Genomic DNA, 23,662 nt, shown 5'->3' with positions numbered 1-23,662 from the left:
ACATATGCACAATTTATTCAGTCATTCACCCTGGACACTTTTTTGGGAGGAGGGATAATCAGCCAATCTATTACCATAATTTCATGCAAAATTGCTTTTTGCTGTTTTTGACAAGAGTGTTTTAATGTCTCCATTTATTCATGAAGTGTAAACTAGTTCAGAATGCGTTATGCAAGCCTACAATGGAAACACCCCATTGTAATTACTTCCTATTCACACACACACACACACACACACACACACACACACACACACACACACACATGCACAAACACATACAAACACGCATTCACATGTGTAATTTAATGGCAAAAAAAGAAGTCAAGTTGTATTGCATGGCTGAGACACTTCTTATTGATGGTATCGGCAGATGCCCACCATCAATCATACATGTTGAATGGATGGCAAACAGCACAGTCTGGTCGGGGTCCACTTTTAACAGAACTCTTCATTTTAAGATGTGCATGCCATTTTTTAAAAAGTATGTGCTCTGAGCAACTTAAAAACTGTCAGACTCATGAGAATTTCTAATGAAGCTTTTGAACCTAGTAATCACTCTGGTAAAGGTTATTCTGACATTTTCCAAAGTAAAGGCCAGACCAGTATCGGAAAACAACACAAATGGAATTAATTAACTTTAACAAACTTTGGCAACAAAGAACCAATCTTTATTATGACCTTAAATAATAATACTGTATTCAAAACATTATCATTAGATAATAGTACATCTTGGACAAAGACCAAGCATACAGTTTAATGTCCTGAAGAGATTTGGACAAGTCTGGGAAAATGAAATGAGCAGCTTTATGAGCATTTCTTGCAGTTCATATGATATAGACCGTGCATGTAAAATTTGAACAATCTTAAATGGAACTCAAACACACAGGAACTGCAGCTGATATAAATACATTAACTAATTAAATTGAAGAAAACAAGAAAAGCCTCCAGCCCAACTAGATACAAGCCCTACCATATTCCAAAATTGAATATGTAGTGGCGGTGATACAATTGATTTAATGGATTAGACTTGGTGTATACAATACCTAAAGAAATATGGACAGAAGTGCATGCTGATGTCTAGGTGGAGCCAACAAAATAATCAAAATAGAAGGTTAGGAAGTCAAAATAGCTAGCAGAGTTTCAGATGACAGTAAGAAAAGACAGTATGGTTATGTAAGCAAACTTACCATAACAGTATATGTTCAAATGATCATTCCTATAGTAGCCTTATCTATATGGATTATATCCTGCCAAGTATATAACAGCCAGTTGGCTTCCAAGTTTCAATGCACCATCCATGCATGCAAAACATCAGTCAGCTCGAGCTGAGCTGACTAAAAAGAAAGTTTGGGTGACAAGACCTTCAGAGTTTTCATGACAACAGAAAGTCGGGGAGGCTGAAACCTGATTGGACAATGCTAGGAACAATAAAAGATAAGTATTCACACCCTGGCATAAGCAGCACACTAGTAAACAAGAGGGGTGGAGGGAGGGAGTGGCTACTGCAGCAGTGATCATTCGAACATCTACTATCATGGTAAGTTTACTTACACTGCTGTACTCTGTTAATCGTATTGATCACTGCTGCAGCAGCCTTAGCTATATGAGTATACTAGAAGTCATTATTGCATTTAGCACACAGTGTTTATTTCTTTGCATGAGCTATTCATTGTAGAGTTTTATTCAAAAGGTTGGTTTTGCTTGTTTCTTTCTGCCTTATCAGAAAACAAAATAAAACAAAAAAAACAAAAGTCCCATTCTCTTGTGCAACAGCTCAAATATTTTACTTTTAAAAACAGCTTGATAACAATCAGTAAATATATTTGTTTAACTACTGATGCATGTGTATGTCTCTGTCTGTCTGCCTGCATTCTTTCATAAACTTTGTGACGTGTATCTGTGTGTGTGTGTGTGTGTGTGTGTGTGTGTGTGTGTGTGTGTGTGTGTGTGTGTGTGTGTGTGTGTATGTGGGTGCTCTTTTCTCAGTTAAGTATCTTACGGAAGCTATGACATTCTAAGCTTAAGCCAGCAATTGTAGAGGTTAAGAAGTTACACCTAGAAATGCACATTATAACGCAATAAATTCCTACCTCTAGGAATGGTGATCTGGCAGCCTAAATCAAAATCGTGCTGAAGACGATTAAATGCTACTTCTTGAAGCCTCACTCTCTCCAGCTCAGAAAGGCTTTGAATAGGCACTGACTTCAGCTGAACACTTCGACCAGACATACTGTTCCATTTAAAATCACCCTACAAATAAAAATAAAATTGGTGATGAAAATCAGAAACAAGCAGCACAAAGCAAAATCAACTGTTCAGATTTTTGCATAGGATGCAAGGATGTAATATTTCTTACAGGTTTTCTATTCAGCTGTTGGTAAAGTGATTGCAGACATACACATAATTATATGAATGAGACAACATTTTCCTCATCTAACTAATTGTATTTAAATTGTGGTTAAAAAAAGTAGTTATTAAATGAGTCTCTGTAAGCATGGCCAGCAGTGCTAAGTGACATGCATCTTGAATAAGTTCAGGCTATCATAAAGACGCCTGAGTAATACAATGGATTTTGTGCTTCCATAACAGACATCTTCTTCCATCGTGGAACTACCTTGCTCATCCTGCACTGAAGTATATGTGAAATGTCTTAATGGATGAGCAATAACTGAGCAGCATATTTTGTCTGTCAGCTCCAGAGTCTGTAGTTCAATCCTTTCCTTTTCTTATTATATAAGTGAATGCCCCCTCCCCCCATACCTATATAGGCAGTGTCTGACTACCACACATTCCTCTCAAAACATGCTGATTCATTGGCTACCCTAAACTGTCCACATGCATTTATACATTTACACATGCCTTTATTGTAGGTCCTGGTTTAAAAGAAACCTTGAAAGACAAGTACACATACCTAGTTAACAGACAAAAAATGGCCACAAGTATGGTGAATAAATGCCTGCGCGATATGCGCCCAGCTTGGATAGCCACTGATGCACATCTATAATCCATCATTAACTGGACTTGTACTGCTAGGGGTAGGGGTGAAGGCAAATCCTCCAAAATCATTACAGAGTGAGCAATAACTCTCGTCTGAAATGAAATGTAAGAACAGCCAAGATGCTGGATAGACAGTTGTTATTGATAAGGTGTTAAAACAGACATTCCAGTTCCCAAGGACCTGGTAGCATAGGTTGATGTAAAGGAGACAAAGGCACTTATCAGAAAGAGTAGGGGAACTTTATTTTATTTACAAACATCATAATTTAAAAAAATCCTAGAAAATAACACTTGACATTTTTAATAATAAAGCAGTATTTACATCAATATGTATGCAGTGTTCTGAAATACCTCTGCTATATATAAAAAAGGATATTACCAAATGTTGCATCATATGCCCTATTAACATTCCCCTTCTCTTTTTTCAATAAATGTTTTGAATTTCCCAAAATTAATGAGCAGTCCCTAATTTATCATAAATTAACTCATCACATTGAGTTATCCAAAGCATCTATACCATATTATTATATCATAATTGTCTCTGACTTTTTTATCCACTACATCATAATTGCTATATATCAACAAATCTAAGGAAAGAGAAGTAACATTTTCCAGATTGTATTTTAATAATGCACCCTTCCAAAATTGTTGCACTTTATCCCATTGTATGAGGGCATGCTCAATAGTTTATTCACACCAATACAAATAATATAATTTTTCTTCTTATATTTTATATTCCATCTGCCTTTCAGTGTTATTTTTCCATCATTAAATGAAGTAAAAAAAAATCTTTCATTTCAAATACATTCTCAAAAAGTTTATTTTTTTTCAAATATATTTCATTTTCTTTCATTTGGAGCTATCCAATATCTAACATTATAAAAAGTATCCATAATTACTTCATACCCTAACTTTTTCTTAGGAGTCAATTGTCTATAATATTTATTTTCCAAATGTTTGTCTTAGTTGTACGTTCTTGTCCACTATAGCTAGTAACTTTATTTTTTCATATAACTTTTTATATATATATATATATATATATATATACACACACGTATTTCCAATCAAATCTATTTCTTTTTCTTTCAGCTTTAAAAATAACCAGTGTAATGTAATGAAGCAAGATATACAACTGTGTTACACATCCATACCATTCCTTGGTTGTCTTACATGATATAATTACCATTACAACGGGGTTTAATCTTGAAATTCAGAAAATTCAAAATATAACTCTTAATTTATTTTGACTTTCCTTTTGAATGTGGAAAATATCATCCATATTCTATTTCCAAGTAAAACTAAATGCAACATAAATACTATTTTTTTGTTTTAGAAAAAGACATGTTAAAGAGTCTTCCATGCTTGCATCATCTTCCTTAAATTGCCTATAAGTTATCCCTCTGAATAATATATCTTTGGAAGATACAAGATAAATACCTAATAGTTTTATACTGTCCATCTGGTTAATATATATTTGTAAATGGTTTTGCCTGCCCATATCCTATACACACTATGTATATTTCAAATTAATTCCATCTCATTTAGATGGGTTTCACTGTCAGTAAATCTATTCACCCATTCACAACCCCTTTTTCCAATTTTTGCAAATGAGGTCAGGATGTCACCTCAATATTAACAATTATCTAAAGCCAATGTTCGCACTGCCATATATCACATATATGCACACACATTCACATCTACAGCTGATTTTGAATGTCCAATCCACCTACAAATTGAGTGTAAATCAGATCTGTTTCTATTGCTAAAATAATGTTTTCGTCATCATTGCTTTAAAACTGCATAATTGTACTTCTAATCCAAGTAGTATATTTAACATTGTGCTGTTACAAAATGCCTTATGATATATAATAACAGCATTTATGAGTCATCCAAGCAATAGCCCATTAAGTGCATATACTTTTTTACTTCACTTTAAGCTTGTATCCTTTTCCAGAACCACCCATTAATTAAGACTGAATCAACATTTCATTGATATATTTTATAATCAACTAGATATTTTTTCTTATAACTTTCCAAGATATTCCATTCACATGTGCTAATTTATCAAATGCTATGGTAATATCATATGCTACTTTTATGCCTTTATTGTTTTGACATCATATGCTAGTAATAATGATGCATAATAGAAGTAACATTTCTTTTGTTGGTTGTTGTCTAATCCAAAAATGCCATGATTAAAAACCTTCTAATCTACTTTATTTAACTTCTCCTGCACAACTTTACAAAAGATTTTATAAATGATATTGTTTAGTGTGAATGGTCTTTATTCTGTCCCTTTGATCTTTTTAAATAATAATGTCAATGCACCGTTAAACAAAATTACTCCTAATACCATTTCTTAACCACTCAGTAAAGATGTTCATCAATATCTGTTTTTGTGATGGTATCATGTTAACATAAAACTCGTATGAGAAACCATCAGAACCTGAAAAAGTATTTGTAGACACTTTTTGAAAATTAAATTGAAATTTCCAATGTGATGCATGTTTCTAAAATTATATTATCTTATTCCATTAATGTTTCCATATTTCATATTATTTTATTAATCCCATAAGCCTATTCTTCATCCTAATATACTGGTAATGTACATTTGATCCATTTGTACATTTATACACTTCATCTTGTTATTCTCTTATTTCATCACTTTACTAAGCAGAGGAGACACTTCATCTTTCATATATTTTGCTATATATTTTGCCTATATAATAATGCATTTATTTTTGTCTTATTTTAATAATGCCAATTTTCTTTAAGATTTTATAATTGCTTATATTTATTTATTTATTTATTTATTTATTTATTTTACATTTATTTGCAGTGAAAGTCCAACTGGATGCATACCCTTTTTTAGTGGAGGTCTGGGGAGAAAAGCTTCACTTGACAGAGGTGCATACTGTATATAATATACAGAAAATGCATCCAATACAAAATGATAAACCTATGTAGTAATTTAAGAAAAAACCCAAATGTTCAGCTTTGGTGAGTAAGGAATTTTCACATTACAATCAATATAAGGTTTATATTGCTTAAATACAGACAGCTAACTCATCAAAATGCATGTGATTTACAGTATATTTAGAGATTATTCAGATGTTTTCTATTAGCAAATCCTCAGGGGAAGGGACTGTAGTAAGTCAGTAGCTGAGTTGTTAGAGGTGAGAATAAGGGTTAGGGTAGAGGACAGTAGTTAGTCAGGATTAGTACAAGAACATAGCCAAGTATTAGGTAAGGTTTTAGATTATTTTTGAACTGGGCCAAGGAAAAAATAGATGATATGGGAGGCAGTATATTCCGTATTTTTGAGATGAAATTAGAGAACAGGGAATCAACTGCTGTGTTTTTGGCTTTAGTTACCCCATGAAGAAATTATTTATTTATATATATATATATATATATATATATATATATATATATATATATATATATATATATTTCCCCCATATTTTTTCATAGTTTGTCAGTGCTTATCTATACTTTTTTTCTTATTCTACCACATTTTTTCTCAAATTGGTATTACACTGTTTTATATTTTATAATTTATCTACCATTCATTTACAAAAAAATATCTATTGTAAAATGCTGCTCAACAATATATCAATGTCTTTGCATTCCTTTGTATGTAATAAACAACTATTCAGTCTTTCATAGTCTTTACTTTCTGAAAAGCTATATATAGTTTCCCAGTTTGAAAATGTAAAGCTACTTGATATGAAATTCTATCTTTTGTTTTCAAATAATTCAGTAATAATAATTCTTCACAGAATGTAAAATAGTCAGTGTTAGCAGCTATATTACCTGTTTTATATATAGGTTCAACAATTTGGTCAAGATTAAATTTCTCCAACTTGTATCATATTCTGAAAAAAAACCTGTTACTGATATTAATCTTTCCTCTTAGTTTAAGTAGATGATCATTTAAATCACCTATTAAAATGATACCTAAAGAAACTATCACTTATTTTTTTTAAAGATGAATAAATTCTGTTGTTCCTTTACCTCAATAGGACCATAAATGGTAATCAGGTGTGCAACCACCATTGTAAATGTATTTGTTTATTTATCTATCTTGGCTGACTGCAAAAGTCTGACTGGCAAAAACAATGTTCAGTAGATGCCCCGGAAGAAAAGCTCACCCAGATACATTAAAGAAATTCATGATGGAACAAATTATTTACAAAGATAGTTCTTACAATATACAGATATAAAATGATAACTGTTCTACAAAAGTAAAACAGATATATCTCCCCTGTTGACATTACACATGACATTATATTTAAAGTACAAAACATTCAATATGCAAAGAGTTTCTGTGCAATATATGCGAAAAGCACTCATTATACATGACTTATAAGACATGGGATAAGGAGGGTTGTAGTACAGATGCTAGGAATAAATCATACTGAGGTAAGGAAAATGAAACATTAGTGATTAGGTAGATAACCTTTAAAGTTAGAAAGGGGAGTGGCATTGTATACCTGATGAGTCAAGTATAGAGGGCCCATATTGACAAGAGAGTGGTGAAAAGTATTTGATGGAGATGGATACATTAGTAATCAACTTTAATAAGCCTTCCAGGGATTGCCTTGAGAATATCTAGCCACTGTATACTAGAGTTATATAAATCCTTACTTGCCACTTTTCTATTTTATTCATTAATCAAATGTCAAATGGACAAGTGATACAACAGTCAAATTTATTTGCAGTGTATGTTGTATTCCATGAGCAATGCTATTCACATGTAAAAATCATACCTTAACATTATCCTTTCCCTGCTTGCCTTCATTTTCTTCACTACATTCTTCATCCAAACCATGACTGAATACATTTCGTCTTTTGCCTCTTCTAATGCTGAGCCACAATTAATGCTTTTCGCCTGCATGCGCGTTCTCTCACTGTGGTTCAGACTTCTCCATTTGAGCGACATGCAGAGATCCCTCATCTACTTCTGCCTTCTTATAATTCAAGTATAATTCCTGTTATTTGATGATTTGTATTTGAGTACAATCAAACCAAAAATGTCCTTTATATTTTCTACAAACCCTTTCACAAGATTTAATTGAATGTCCTATTCCACAAAACTGCATTCATCACATTTTATCACATTAGGTATTAGGTGTGATAGAACCTTTGTATAATACATAAGTCATATTCTCATTTATATTCCCACACTTGGAATATGTAGCAAATTCTCACTGTCTGATTTTAAAGCCTCCCAAACTTACCAATAACCTTCCAGCACCACTCCATATATGGCTTCCATCATACATTTTTTATGTGAAATACAGACTGATATATATTATTAAAGACAGTGTTTAAGTGCTCAAGGTTCAACTTTCACCTCATGAAACTCCACAATTATATGTAATTTTGAAAGGACATTTAACCCGATTATACTACTGTGCCCATGGAGAACATATTTTTCCAACTAACGCTTAAAAAAATGCACATGAAAGTCTGAGATGTTATATCATAACAGGCATCTTTGCCAAAATGGATGATAGCATTCACTTTATTAAAAGAGAACCCAAGATGAACTAGTAAATTGTTCTAAACATAATACCTATTAATTAGTAGTCTACTTCTTGAAGATATTCTGATGACAGGCAACTTCTTCTTCTTCTATGATAAGCAGAAGTTGAAACAAGTTTAGTATGTTCTTGTACTATCTGCGGATACATTAGTTTTAGAAGTAGTACTATCCGTGTCATTCCCTTCCATATGCTGAAAGCCTTCTAGTGTGTAATCCAAATTTTCTCATGTACCAAGAACTTTAATCTCATGTAGCAGCATCTTGGAACCCTGCTAATTAGTCCTTTTCTCATCCTCACAACAAGCTATCACTTGACTCTAGAACACTGTTTCAGAGTCATATGGTTCACTTTCATTTAACAATTCCACTATATTTAGTTTGACAAGCCTTCATCTTCCAGTTTTGAAGTCATTATCAATTCATCACCCAAATGCTGTGAACTTATGGACATGCCTTCTGACTTTACTTCACAGCCATTCCACAGTCCTTTGCTAGAGAACCTGGAAGCAAGGAGATTAAGGGAAATCCTCTAGTGTCTTAGTCAAATGTTGCCTAGTCTGTATGAATATCACCCTGGGTCTCCCATGAAGCCACTCACCTAATGGGGCTAATACAATCAACAAAGTGCATTTAATAAATAATTCAGTATCTAAACAAACTCTTAAAGGAAACACAAAATGAAGAGGTAAAATCAAAACAGAGCAGGACTGACCACACATTTTAAATGTGAAAATGCAAAACATATCCATTGTTAATAAGTTTTTTCTTCTGAATGCCCCTGCTACATCATATCAACAAGTGAGACTTATATACTTATTTATGAGTCAATTTATTTTCTATGCACTGAACTGTTCAGCAGACCCTATCTATGTTATAATAACCAAAACAAAGAAGTAAAATAATGTCATCACATTTAATGAAGTGAGTTTTTTAAACAGTTTTTGAAAGATCCTTATTTTTGAAGCAGTTTCTGAAGGATGCTTGTTTTCTTAAAGATATTAGCAATTTTAATACTTAGCACTATGTATCTAGAACCCCCCCCCCCCCCCCGTGTGAAGGGAAGACTGAGGATATGAAAAAAGAAGAGTATAGTCCAGGCTGTCAATACAGAAGGAGATCAAAACACTACAAGAAATACAGAATGTATCATGTGGTGGAAAACAAATGGTAACTGTTCATGTGAGAGGTCACTTCCTATTTCCTGGAGAAAGGTGGAAGGGGAAATAAGTAACGTACTAGTTAATACCCTCTGCCTACTCTTTGACTCAAATTAAGTCTCTTAACCACAGAGATCTGTGCTCTAATCCCATTAACCAAAGCAAATAAAATAAATAAACAAATGAAGTCATTCACCTGAAAATCACTTCCTCATAAACGGCTTTCAGTTGCACTCGCATTCCACATTTTGCCCTTCTGCATCTATGCACTACTAGCCACTTAACAGGACCATAAATGGCAGCCAGTTGTACAACCACCATTGTAAATTTATTTGTTTATTTATTGGTCTTTTTGAATGCAAACGTCTGACTGGCAAAGCCCATTTTCAGTAGATACTCTGGAAGAAAAGCTCACCCAAATGCATTTAAGATGTTCATGACAGGACAAATTATTTACAAAAACAGTTCTTAAGATATTTAGATACAAACAGGTAACTGTTCTGTACTGACATTTTCCCATTTCACTCTTATTCCCAACATGACAGTTACCCTCGTCTCTCCATATTTTAATACAAACCCCATCCCTTTGCTACATACAGGAGTACCATTATAAAATAACACTGACAGAAGCATGCCCAACCCTCCTCTCATTTTCATTCATTATCCCTGCTGTATGATGTACTCTTAGATTTCAAATTCAAAGTAGATTTCATTCCTCCAGTTAGAGTGTCCTCATTCTAAGCATGCAAATAATTGGTGTATTTACTACATCATCTGCCCTGGAATTCAAAAAAAGATCACTGCTCAAGGTGATTGCCTACCTCGGGTTGGTCAGTTACCATAGCTTTGAGAAAATGGGAGTCAGCAACGGTGTTAATTGCAATGAGAAAGACCTTATTATCAAACCATCAACATGTCTGTGAATTGTACATCAGCCAAAACTCATGCTGGCATATCTCACAGCAGTAGCATTTTGTCTACCAGACAATGCACTACTCTGTCAAAGGGATACTGCTCTCCTTCTTCAGTCTTCCCCTTCACAAAAATTCACACACACACACACACACACACACACACACACACACACACACACACACACACACACACACACACATATATATATACATGCAGCTTCATTCATGCCCCTACAGACATGTACGTGAAAGTTCAGACAAATGCACGCACAGAAACACACATGCACAGACGCTAACACACATATCCTCCCCATGTCTTTAGTGGATTTCACTGCATTGATAGTACTCCTATAGGCATGAATGGATGACCTGACTCTATTTGTGTTTGCCACTTTCTTCCAACAGTGTGGCTGCTGGTTGCGTACATCGGGAGCCACATGGCTATTTAGCATTATCTACTCACCAGGATCGCTGCATTATCATGTAGCTTAGCCAGTGGAACCACCATCCACACACAGTTTTTTCTTTTACTTTTTGGCAGACAGGAAATTACTGAAGTACCAAACATAATCCACACAGTCAGAATGAAAATATCCAAATTTTGTACTTAAATTGACAAGAGGTCAGACTTGACCCCTCTACCCATGAGATAGAAACCTTAAACACAGAACCACCATTCTGCAAGACACTTCCTGCAGTTTCAGGATGTTCTCTGTCAAACTTGACTTTAGAATAATGCATTGGCAGGAATAACTGGACTCTCAGTTAGAATAATGGAATAAAAATGCTGACTTTCTAAATGCATAGCCAAGTCTGATGAAACATGCATTAAATTAAACATTTTCCATGGAAGCAGACTGTAAAGTGGATTCTGAAGAAATACACAACAACTTAACAGCAGGCCTTAGTGAATTCCTTATTTGTTATATTTACTGGAACACCATCTCATTTGTACCTGTGGCTTTAATAGATCTTAAAACATATAATAATGTCTGTTGATTATGATTGATAGTACATTCTGTGTTGTCTTTCTGTTTTACAAACTTTCATTTCTTCAGTTTGAATTTCTCAATGTACCATAGTTTGTGTGTGTGTGTGTGTGTGTGTGTGTGTGTGTGTGTGTGTGTGTGTGTGTGTGTGTGTGTGTGTGTGTGAGAGAGAGTAAATTGCTTCCGATTCCACAATTCTACTCACTTTCACTGTTTTTGCATTATTATACATTTTTATGAACTTTTGTTATGTCACTTTTTCAAGTTATTCTGATGCAGTGCTTAGTTCTCTCCTATTTTCCATGTGTGAGTTTGGCTAGTTTATCATGCTAAAATATTAACATCACTTTGACCTTGTTAATGAACCTGGTATGAAGAGAAATAAAGAGATAATGTTGACAGTTTGATTTTGGCTTAAATTGTTGAAGATTTTGAACATGTACCAGCACAGCAATAGACAGAAAAAGCTATTAACAATTCCACTGAAGGGTAGAAACATTTATAGCATGCAATATGCAATCGGTGCCATTTGGTACTGAAAATGTTCCAATCTGGATGAACCATTATAATACTACAGCAGCTGTATCCAGGCTAAAATCAGATTAAGTGCTTCTTCATGTTGTTAATACTGTGCTGTGGTGGCATTACATATTTGTAGTCTTATTTTATAGGTTCACAGATTCACAGATTGATATGTAAGTACTAGGCTAGCTGCCCTTGGTGGCCATTTTAAGCCTGGCCAGTTTTCCTTTTTGTGCTTGAAATAACCTACTTCATTTGGTTATAGATTGGCCTTACCCATCCCAAGGTTGCTAATATATATTACCCCTAATAAGAATAACTGGAAATATACCATAGATAATTTGAGGGGACCCGTGCATGAGAATGTAGAGCTGCCTCTACCAGTTAGTAGTACAGGGGGCAGTCAGAGATTAAATTTTCTGTTTCTTATTCAAAGATTTAAGTTGTACTTGAATATGGACAGGGATGAACTTTGTTTTATTTTCATGGGGAGGTTGTTCTACAGCAGCACTATCCTCTGTGAAATATACAGTCCCTTCAAACCTTATTGTTGATGTTGCAAGAGAGGTTTAGATCCCCATACTGAATATTTCTGATTCCATTTGACTTGCTGATGTTCAGTAAATCCATCAGTAATGGTTCAGAGGTTGCCTTGTATACCAGACACAGGTCACCTCTTAGCAGTCTGTAGGACAATGAGTTTAGTGACAGGGCTTTAAGTTGGTCAATGTAGAACATGTTGTTCAGGCCTTGTATCCTTTTAGCAAGATATCTCTGTGGTAATACTTTATTAGTTATAATTTATTTTTCTTGTTGATGACTGAGTTAGTTATCTTAGACCTATGATTTATTTTCAGGGAAGACCTGCTGTAGGCTTTACACAAACTAGAACAAACCTAGACAAATAATGAGGAAGTTCCTGTTCTATCAAATCTCTGGAGTTGATGGGGGTGGTCCCAGGGATTGAGAAAATGTTACACAGATTGGAAGTGCTAGCTTAGAAGATATTTCTAAGCATCTTTGTTTTGACATAGAGCATGGCACTCTCCCTTTTTGGTACTAATACAATGAAGAGAAGAAAATGTGTTAGAAGGAAAGTACAGTTTTGTACCTACAGTAAATGTAGATGTTCGAGTGTAAACACTGCTGCAGTCATTACACTTGGGTTATCCTGCCATCAGGTGGTTCCCCAGTCGGCCTGAGTTCCAAAGTCTTGGTCCGGCATCAGTTGCTGTCGCCTCCTCCCTGACGTCAATGCGACAGGGGTATACAAGATGCAGCCAACGCTATTTTCTTCAGTTTTTCTTGCCCCAGATGTCAGGTGCCCCCAAATAGGTAGGCAATTCAAACTGCTAATAAAACATACATACATCAGTTACCAGCAAATACTCCCCATAGGTAGTAAAGGGTAGAAGGCATAGGTACGTACCAGCAAGTAAGAGGGGAAGGAGGGAGGGTAACCTGGACTGCAGCAGTGTTTACACTCGAACATCTACATTTATGGTAGGTACAAAACTACTATGTTCATCGTGTTACACTGCTGCAGTCATTACACTTGGGTTGAATCCCAAAGCTGAGGTAGGGTGGCTGGTTCTATAAGGCATTGGGTGTGGCTATAAGGCTCTGCAGCACAGCAGTGGTGAAGCCAGCTCTGGATTTAGAGTATAAAGGCAGATGTTAATGCTTTGTGAAGGTATGCACAGAACTCCATGTTGCTGCTTCCAAAATATCCTTGGTAGGTATTCCTCTGAGGTAGGCAGTTGAAGTGGCTGTTGCCCTGGTGGAGGGAGATCTAATGCTGCTAGGTACAGGTTTCCCATAGTGAGTATAGCAGAAACGTATACAATGTCCTATCCATTTTGAGATAGTCTGTTTTGAAATGACTTTTCCCTCTGCTCCTGCAGCATATGCTACCAATAATTGCTCAGATTTTCTGAAAGCTTTGGTTTTGTCCAAGTAGAAGTGTAACTGCCTGTGAATATCCAAAGAACGTAGTAGTCTCTCCCCTTTGTTCTGTGGTTTTGGATAGAAAGTTGGCAGGTGAATAGTTTGGTTTAGAGCCACACTTGATACCACCTTTGGCATAAATGTAGGGTTAGTTCTTAAAGACACCCTGTCCTGGTGGAAAATGAGGAAAGGTTCCACTGCCATTACTGCCTGTAATTCTGAAACTCTTCGTGCTGATGTTATTGCCAGTAGCAGAGCAGTTTTCCAAGAGATGTATTTTAATTCTGCTGTGTTAGCTGGCTCAAAAGGAGGTAAAGTTAATTTTTCCAAAACAAAGCTGAGGTCCCAAGTTGGGGTAAGTGCTCTACAGGGCAGTCTTATGTTTTTAGCCCCTCTGAGGCACTGTTTGAGGAAAGGATTAGAAATAATTGGTGGATCCGTGTTGTAATGAGCAGAAATGGCTGAGGCGTGGATCTTGATGGATGAGAAGGAGAGGCCCTTGTCCAGCATTTCAGTTAAATATTGAAGTATCTGAGGAATGTTTGGGACAAGAGGGTCAAGGCTGTGTGCCTGGTTCCAGGCACAGAATCTCTTCCATTTATCTGAGTAGGCTTTCCTTGTGCTAGGCCTTCTGGCCTCCAGAATGACATCCATAACAGCTTTGGAGAGGGGCATCGCTTGCTTGACTAAGGAATTTTCCATGCAGCTAGGTTTAAGGTCTTTAGCTGGCTGTGAAGTATCTGATTGTTGTGTTGTGTCAGTAAATGAGGGATTTGAGGCAAAATCCAGGGTGGTTCTTGTTCTAAGTTCTTTAAGATTGGGTACCAGTGCTGGCTTGGCCAGTCTGGTGCAATCAGGATCATCTTTGGCTCTTCTTGCCTGTTTTTTATGAGTACCTTTGGAAGGAGAGGTAAAGGCAGAAAAGCGTATACTTGCAGGTTTTTTCCAGCTGAATGAGAGGGCATCAACTTTCCATGCTTGTGGATGATAACTTCTTGTGCAGAATTTCTGTAGCTGGCAGTTAATTGGGGATGCAAACAGATCTATGTCCGGGCTCCACCATGTTTGTGTTATCATTCTGAATATTTGTGGATTCAATTCCCATTCGTGGGGATCCATGATGTTTCTGCTTAGGTCGTCTGCCAGTGTGTTTTTCTCTCCTGGCAGGAATTGCACTTGCAAATGAACTTGGTAGTCTAGAGCTGTGTTCCACAAGGTCATGGCTTGTCTGCAGGGGGGGTAGGAGAGTGTACCCCCTTGCTTGTTTATGTACCACATAACTGTGGTGTTGTCTGCCCTTAGTAGTAGTTGTCCTAGATGCAGCAGGTCCTTGAAAGCTATAAGTGCATTTTGTACAGCTAGCATCCCTTTTTGATTGATGTGAAGATGCCTTTGCTCTGTGGGCCACTCGCCCTGAATACATTTTCCTGCCATGTGTGCTCCCCAGGCGTAAACCGATGCATCTGTTGTCAGTGTCTGCCTGGCTGTGGGTTGAGTAAAAGGCTGTCCTTTGTTGAGGTGACAAGCTTGAGCCCACCATCAAAACTCCTGATGAAGGCAAGGAATTAGTGTAATAACCATTTCCAAACTTTGACAGTGTTGAGACCATACACTCTTTAGGTACCATTGTAGTTTCCTCATATGCAGTCTGGCATATGGAATTAGTAGTATGCAAGATGCCATGTAGCCCAAGGCCTGCAGATTTTTTCTTGCAGGGAGTTGGGTCTTTGTTGCCATTAAATGAAAGTACTGAGTTAGTTGTCCTTGCTTGTCTGATGTGAGATAAACCACCTGGGCTGTTGTGTTCAAGCTGGCACCCAGGAATATTATCTGTTGTGAGGGCACTAGTTTTAATTTCTTTTCATTTACTGTGTACCCCAGGCAACTTAATAAATTTTTTATGTACGCCAGATGCTTTAGAAGAATGTCCTTGCTCTCTGTTTGAATCAGGCAGTCGTCCAAATTCCTTTTTGCCTGCAAAATGCAATTACTGGTGCCAGGCACTTTGTGAAGACCCTAGGCGCAGTAGATAAGCCAAAGGGCAGTGCAGAGAATTGATAGTGCATTGAACCAGCTAGAAATCTGAGGTATCTTCTGCAGTTTTGTCTGATAAGGACATGCAGGTATGCCTCTTTGAGGTCCAAAGTCATGAGCCAAGCTTTCTTGCCCAGCATGGGAAGAAGCTACTGTAGTGTCAACATTTTGAATTTCGGAACATCCAGGTAAGTGTTCAGAGAAGAAAGGTCCAGAATGGGTCTCCAGGCTTTGTCTTTTCTGGGAACCAGAAAGAGTCTTAAGTAAAATCCTTGTCCTTGCTCTTGTGGTGGTACCTTTTGAAAAGCTCTCATGTCCATGAGTGCTGTAATTTGTTTTTGAGCCTCTGCCCATTGATTTGGTGGCAGATTTGGCATTCCTTTTAACCTTGGCAGACTGTGAAAGTGAAACCTGTAACCTTGAGATACAATGTTGAGAACCCATTTGTCTTTGGTGATGCAATGCCAATTGTGATAGAAAAGTGCCAGTTTTCCTCCTAAGGGTGCTGCCAAGAGAGAACTGTTTGGCAGCTGTGGTGGGAAGGTACTAAATATCATGCTTAGACAGAGCATAACAGTAAATGATCTTGTTTCAACAAGTATACACTGAGTAGATGTACAATAAAAATGTTTATTGTTTGATAACACAGTTAAACATTACTGTTTCACAACCTATCACATGCCTCTTAAAATGCCCAGAACACTGAGTAAGTGAACTGATGTATAAGTCCCATCGTATTGCCAGATGATACCTGCACACGTCTATGTTTTTCTTGCTTGTTAGGTTTAGTCCAAGCAGCATGATGACTGGTACAAGACAACTGTGAGAAATTAGCAAAACTGAAAATGCAATTATTCACTAGGAAAATTGATTTTACTGCAGAAACAAAGATGAAAATTAAACTAAATAAACACCATCGTAACATAAGCTCAACTCAAAATAAGCATACTCAATAAATATACAATCATAACAGTAGCTATAGAGTAACTTAGTGAATATTGAAAGAAGGCCAAACCATTAAGGTATTGCAAATTACAAAAAAAAAAAAAGTATTCGACTTAGTAAGAAAAGAGCTGGAAACTCAATGTTCTAAACCTATAAAAAGTTACTCAGTGTTTTGACTTCTAAAAATGTTGGCAGATTTATCTTGTACACCTTCTAATGCTGTTGTTTTACTGTATTTACCAAATGCAAAGTCAAAAATGGGACAACTTAATTGGAAATTAGAAAGTATAACAAAGAATGCCAATAATGTGAATTGTTTAATCTGTTTTCCTAGGAGGAAGCCTGCCTGTATCTCTCATGTGGAAGCTGTGGTTGTGTGTGTATAATCCTCTTGGTTTTATATGTTATGCTTGAAATTACAGAGCCACAAAGAAAGGGAAATCTGTTTTTTGCTATAAAAATAAATATCCTTTTCTCTCAACAGTTTTGTCAGTTGAAAGTAGAACTACAGAAGTAAAAGTGCTAAACCAGTGGCAACACAGTGCTCTCCTGCAAAAAAATGAAACATACAATGAACTTTTTGTACTTTGTGTTCTTAAAACTGAACTCAAAAAGATATGTACTGACTTGTATAAAATTCAGTTCATACACTTAAAAATGTAAACAAACACAATCTCTTTTTATATCTTTACTGACTTGCAAGGACTAATACAGTACTGGCTGGTAACTCAGTAAAACCTAGCATAATAACTTAAAGTATGGATTATAACAATAAAATATGAACTTTTGTTGGAAACCAAACTAATGAGGTTGTACTAATTGATTTTATGAGTGAACCCTAAAACTGTTATAGGATTTCATCTTTTGGGGATTACAGTAAATTAGACTATTTCCAGAACAACACTGAATATGACCAAAAGAAAATTGCTTGAAAAGCAAGTCACTAAACCATTTTCAGTGAGCATTTAAAAGTTTGCCATCTGCAGAATCGGGAAGTCTGTGCATGTGTCCTTAGTCCCTCTCTTCTCTCCATGGCTCCCAACTATGCATAACCAATGTCGTGAATGCAGGAGCTTGTGGGGGATAAATCTCATTCTTGGCTGCTTTTATTTATTGTATGATTTAGTTAGTAGGATATAGTGAATTCCTCCTTCAGTTGTCTTCATGCTAGCACTCTAGCAAACTGCTATATGGCACATCATTGAATCATACCTCTCAACAGTACTGAATTCCTCAGAATTTACTAGTTTTGAGGGCAAAATAATGGGGCACCATGAATTCCCGAGGCCCCCCTTCAATTCCCAATTTCTTATGTAGTATGAGGGACACAAGCTCAACTCTGTTCAGTTAATTTTAGCATTTTCCCAGGTTATGATGCTCATTCTGGGTCAACCTAGGATGCAGAAGCACTGGCAACTTTGGCAGTCTCTCCACTGTAATGATAAACAAGCACAGAAACAGACACACACTCAGTCACACACACACACACGCACACACACACACACACACACACACACACACACACACACACACACACACACACACACACACAAACAGTGTAATCACACTTCATAAAGCCTGTTTTATGAACCCGTTCTTTTTGAACAAAGCTAAATAAAGAAATAAGTTCCCAAACAGCAAACGTGAAGAAACACAAACTAGATATTGCTTAGTATTTTTCTCTCCTATATGCGTTACGGATCTTTAACAATATTATCCTTAAAATCACAAACAAAACCAAACTTAGTGTATCACAGTCAGCACTGCAGCACATCAATGTGCACCTCTAAAAGACGTGTCGTACCCCACTACTAGTACTAACTGCCTACAACCTAATATACAGCCCAGACAAATGCCCCTCTTTAAGAAATGCAACCTCATACAAGTACCAAGACCCTACATTCCAACAATAAAACCCTCTTAGTCATAACAAAATCCAACAATACAGTTTGTGACTGCACATAATCCCATTACCTCACCAAGCTATAAACCACCAAGCCATTCTTTTAAATGCAATAATGCCCCCCAATTACTTCTTGTGAAAATAGGTTGAGAGATATGTCTGAAATAACATTGACACTCTGTTCTTTATATCCAGCTGGGGCAATCTTGGAAACAAACTCATGGAAGAAACAGTCTTAGGGTGAATTTGGTTTCTACATGCAAAGTACACGATGATAGCACTTTCAGGTTATTATGCTTATACCGTTACTGTATACCGTTGAATGCTGCATATGACAGGCAATTAGATTGAAACTCTCCCCAATGCAGACAATAAAAATGAAACTGCAACCTCCACATCATATTCTTAGAATGCAAGAAACAATATGCTGGTAAAAAACTGAGCAGTAAATAAGTAAAAATCCAAAAGCCAAAACTTCTCGATCCACCAAGGCAGTGTCTAATAGACATTGCCGTGGTAGATCGAGAAGTTTTATTATTTTTGGATTTTTACTTATTGTGTACAGCAAGTCCCGGTTAGGTAATGTGATATATAAATAAAGCTCCGTGAAGAAATAATAAAAACAGACACTTTTAATAAATATAGCAAACAGACTCTTTTTTTTTTTGAATGAATGAATGCTATGCATGTGTTTTTTTGTGGAAGCTGATTGGCTGATTTGTCATTACATAAGTTTGCTGGTTTATAATTCTACTAGTCCTTTTTACTGGCCTGATGACGCAGTTTTCTCACCGTAAAAGTGCTCAGCATTTTAATCTGTTTGCTATATTTATTAAAAGTGTCTGTTTTCATTATTTCTTCATTGAGCTTTATTTATACATCATTACCTAACAGTGATTTGCCATAGATATTGCCGTGATGGATTGAGAAGTTTTGTTTTTTGGATATTCAAACATATGCCTGAAACTCATGTGTAAACCCGTATTGCAAAATAATTTATGTAGGCATCTGTAGGCCATGTTAGTAGTCCCTTTATCATCATGTCCTAGTAGTGACTGTGACATAATCACAGATTCGAAGGAGTGAGGAGCATCAGCACATCTCTCTCTGAACTTGGTAAGTGTCCCTTTTGAAAGTTGTACATTTTGTGTTAGGATCACCTACATCTCTGTGTTACAACCAGAACTGATTAAGGAGTACTCAAGTCTTTCTTGAGAATATGCAGGCCAGCAATCATAAAATGACTTTATATAACTGTCAGCAAGATCTCTTAATTTAATCCTAGTCCACTAAGTTTGGAGCTCAGACAGTAATGAAATGTTTGGGAAGCTTAAGGGATAGCAACAAATTAGAATATCAGGCTAAGCCAGTCTTGGAATAAGAGGAGTGTTCAAACCAGGGCTATTAAATGTATCAGTTCAAAATTATATGTATCTGTGGTAGTACACTATGGCATAAAATCCTTTATCAAATTATAAACTGGCTTATGTGTTTGCAGGAAAGTTGTATGGAGGAATGCTGTTGAGAGGTAGCACCAGTACTTTACACTTGTAGTTGTGTCGACTTTTAGTTTGTACTGAGAATTATTTATTTGTACTTGTCTTTCTTACTCAGTTTGGAACATTGCAACACAGCTTGCATGGTATGCTATATATTGTTTTGTAGAATAAGATACTAATTTGGATTAGTAGCTAAAATTTTGTAATTCTATTACATCTTTGTTGATGTGAAATGTTTGCAGTAAGCACGTTTTACTGTCATTCTGTACTGTAAATTGTAGTTTGTTTTCACCTTGTGGCCTGGGCAGTGCCTAAAAAGGGTCCTGTTACTGTATAAGGTGTCTGGGAAAATGTAAATTGGGTAAAAATTATTACTTTAGTAGTCCTCTGAGAAAAATAAAAAAAATATTATTTTATGTCCTCCCAGAAAAATAAAACCATAACAAATCTTTGTGGTGCTTTTGTTTTTTTACCATTGTATTATAAGCCTGCAAATCCCTTGTAGATGACCTTAATACAATAAAAGGGCAGTCAGTGTTGTAACTTTATGATAGCTAGCTTTGCCTTCACAAAATAAGTTAGCATGAGATCAGGGGACGGGTATGTCATAATTCAGGTAGGGAAGGTTTTTATGGCCAGCCGAAAGTTTTTGACTTTGTTTTTAATGGCTGAGAGACTGGTTATATTGTGTACTTAATATTTTGTCTGTTCTTCAATTTGTGTTCAAATGTTTTTTTTGGCCATTTGTATCTACTTTTATTTATTATTCATTCTTTATTTATTTATTCCAGTTTGGTGACCGGGGAGGTCCACTGGGCTCAAGAGCCCGTTTTCAGTGGAGGCCCGGGGAGAAGAGCTCCACAATACAAAGTTACATCACATAGTGAATTACAAAGAAAAAATATTTGCATTACAGTTAATAGGTAGTATTACAACAAACAGCAGGTAGAATTGCAGTTGAATAGGTATCATTCACTAAAGCAAATAAGATATTAACAAAATTATCCAGGAGGATGAGGGGCATAGAACAAAAGGCTAGATGTAGATATTAGCTACATTTACAATCTAGGTCTATGAGAGAAATTAGAGAGGTATGAAGGTTAGCTGGGAGAGAAGGAAGAGGGGAACTTGGGAGGTATGGGATGAAGAGTGCAGTTACATTTTCGGTGAAGAAACAGGTAGGAATGAAGTTGTGTTTTGAAGGTGTGTAGGTTGTCACAGGTCTTCAGTATAGAGGGCAGGGCATTCCATTTTTAGCTAGGGAAAAGGAGAGTAGAAGCTAACCAGCTGGGCGCCTGGGTTTGTGGATGGAAATAAGATTTTGGTGAGTAGATCTAAGGGGTCTGAGGGGGGTATACGGTTGAAGGATATTAGATAGTGCAGGGCAACTGGTGGGTTGAAATAATAATTTGTGGGCTGAGACAATTTGGAGGAAGTCAAGTTGATTGGGGAGTTCAAGCCAATTTAAAGTTTGTAAGGAGGTGCAGTGATGAGAGAAGGAATTTGCCTTGGTAGCGAATCTGGAGATTTTATTGTAGCATACTTCAAGTTTGGAGGTAAGGGTGGAAAAGAGATTAGTAAGCAGAGGAGCACCATATAGAAGAGATGGGAGGAGATATGTGGTGGCCAAGGTATGTCTAGTAGAGGGAGAGAGGAAGTGATTGTTTCTGTACAGTAGGCCAAGTTTTATGTGGGTTTTCTTGATGTTAAGTTAGATGTGGGTATTGAATTTTAAGTGTTCATCGATGGTGACCCCCAGGAGTTTGGCAGAGGGAACGATGTCAATGATGGAGTTGTTAAGGCTGGTAATTTGAAATGAGTTTTTATCAGTGGGAGTGGATTTAGAGGGAGAGAATAGAAGAATCTTAGCTTTGTTAGCTTTAAGTTAGAGGTGGTTTTGGTGCATCCATTTTTCAGTGGTTGAGAAGGCAGTTTGAGTTAGAGACTGGAATTCTGTTAGGTTGGAGGCATAGCAGATCAAAGTTGAATCATCTACATACTGCACAATATTGGTACTGGGAATGGCTTTATGGAAATCATTAATGAAGATGTTAAACAGCAGAGGGCCAAGTATGGAACCTTAGGGAACTCCTGTGGGGGTGGAAAGGAAAGTGGAGGAGGCTTGGCCCCATTTCACGGCTTGAGACCTGTCTGAAATATAGCTGGAGAACCAGAAAAGAGTATTTGGGGAGATGTTGAGGTTAGATAGATGGTTTAGTAGATGGGTGTGGGAGATGGTATCAAAAGCTTTAGATAAATCTAATAGAACAGATGAAACTATGTTACCAGAATGTCGAGCTGAATTGACAGAGTGTAAAAAGGAGAGAAGGGCTGTGTTGGTATTGTGTCCAGGGCGGAAGTCATGTTGGGTAGGAGAGAGCAGCTGGTGTTCGGTCAGGAATGGCATGAGCTGTAGGTGTATGCATTTTTCAAGAAGCATAGAGATGGGTGAGAGTATGGCTATAGGGCAGAAGTTGGAGAAGTTACAGTTTTTGCCACCTTTTTGGAGTGAAAGAATAAAAGAAGAATGCCATAGTTTGGGTACATAGGACTCAAGTAGTGATCTATTTATCAAGATGCTGATAGGGAGAGCAATACTGTCAGAGGCAACTTTTAAGAAGGAGGAGGGGATGTTGTCAGGGGCATTGGTGCAAGGTTTAAGTTTGGAAAGAAGTTTTTTTTATTAGGTAGATGGATACAGGTTTAAGTTCAAAAGTAGGGGGTCTGGGAGGAGAGGAGGAGGAGGAAACTTGGGCAGAGGGGGGGGGAGGATGTTGTTGGGGAAGGTTTTGGTTAGCTCAGCAATAGAAGAGGTGAAGAAGCTGCTGAACAATTTGGCAATTTATTGGTCAGATTTGCTAGTATCAGGACAAGGGTCGTTTGTTGTACAAAGCTTGAGAAGGGAGCTAATAGAGTTCCAGAATTGTTTGGGGTTTTTTGCATGATTTATTTGTAAATGGCTGTAGTAGGATTTTTTATCTATAATGACTTGTTTTTTGGCTAGGTTTCGCAGCTGTTTGTATTTAAGTAAGAATACAGGCTGTTTATGATGGAGATAGCTTTTGCATGATTTGTCTCTTTATTGCATAATTTTCTTGGTTTCTTTCGTAAGCCAAGGGGCAGTCTTGGCTTTAACTCTTTTAGTTCGTATTGGAGCTAGGGAGTTTAGAACAGTAAGGAATGCAGAGTTGAAGAAGTCAACAG

At 36.6% G+C, this 23,662-nt stretch overlaps 1 protein-coding gene across 2 annotated transcripts in view; it reads right to left on the bottom strand.

Annotated features, from left to right (window-relative positions):
• ARHGAP6 (Rho GTPase activating protein 6) overlaps positions 1–23,662 on the bottom strand; it is a 1,747,989-nt gene that overhangs the window by 792,093 nt on the left and 932,234 nt on the right. For both annotated transcript variants that reach the window (XM_044072553.1, XM_044072552.1), the window contains exon 2: positions 2,091–2,250. In XM_044072553.1, coding sequence (XP_043928488.1) covers positions 2,091–2,250 — 160 coding nt within the window. The remainder of the gene's footprint in view (positions 1–2,090; positions 2,251–23,662) is intronic.

The sequence above is a fragment of the Protopterus annectens genome, chromosome 5.part0, assembly GCF_019279795.1.
Source record: "Protopterus annectens isolate FY-2018-M chromosome 5.part0, PAN1.0, whole genome shotgun sequence".
Classification (NCBI taxonomy): Eukaryota; Metazoa; Chordata; order Ceratodontiformes; family Protopteridae; genus Protopterus; species Protopterus annectens.
The sequence above is the reverse complement of the archived record's forward strand: the minus strand, read 5'-3'. Positions and strand labels throughout refer to the sequence as shown.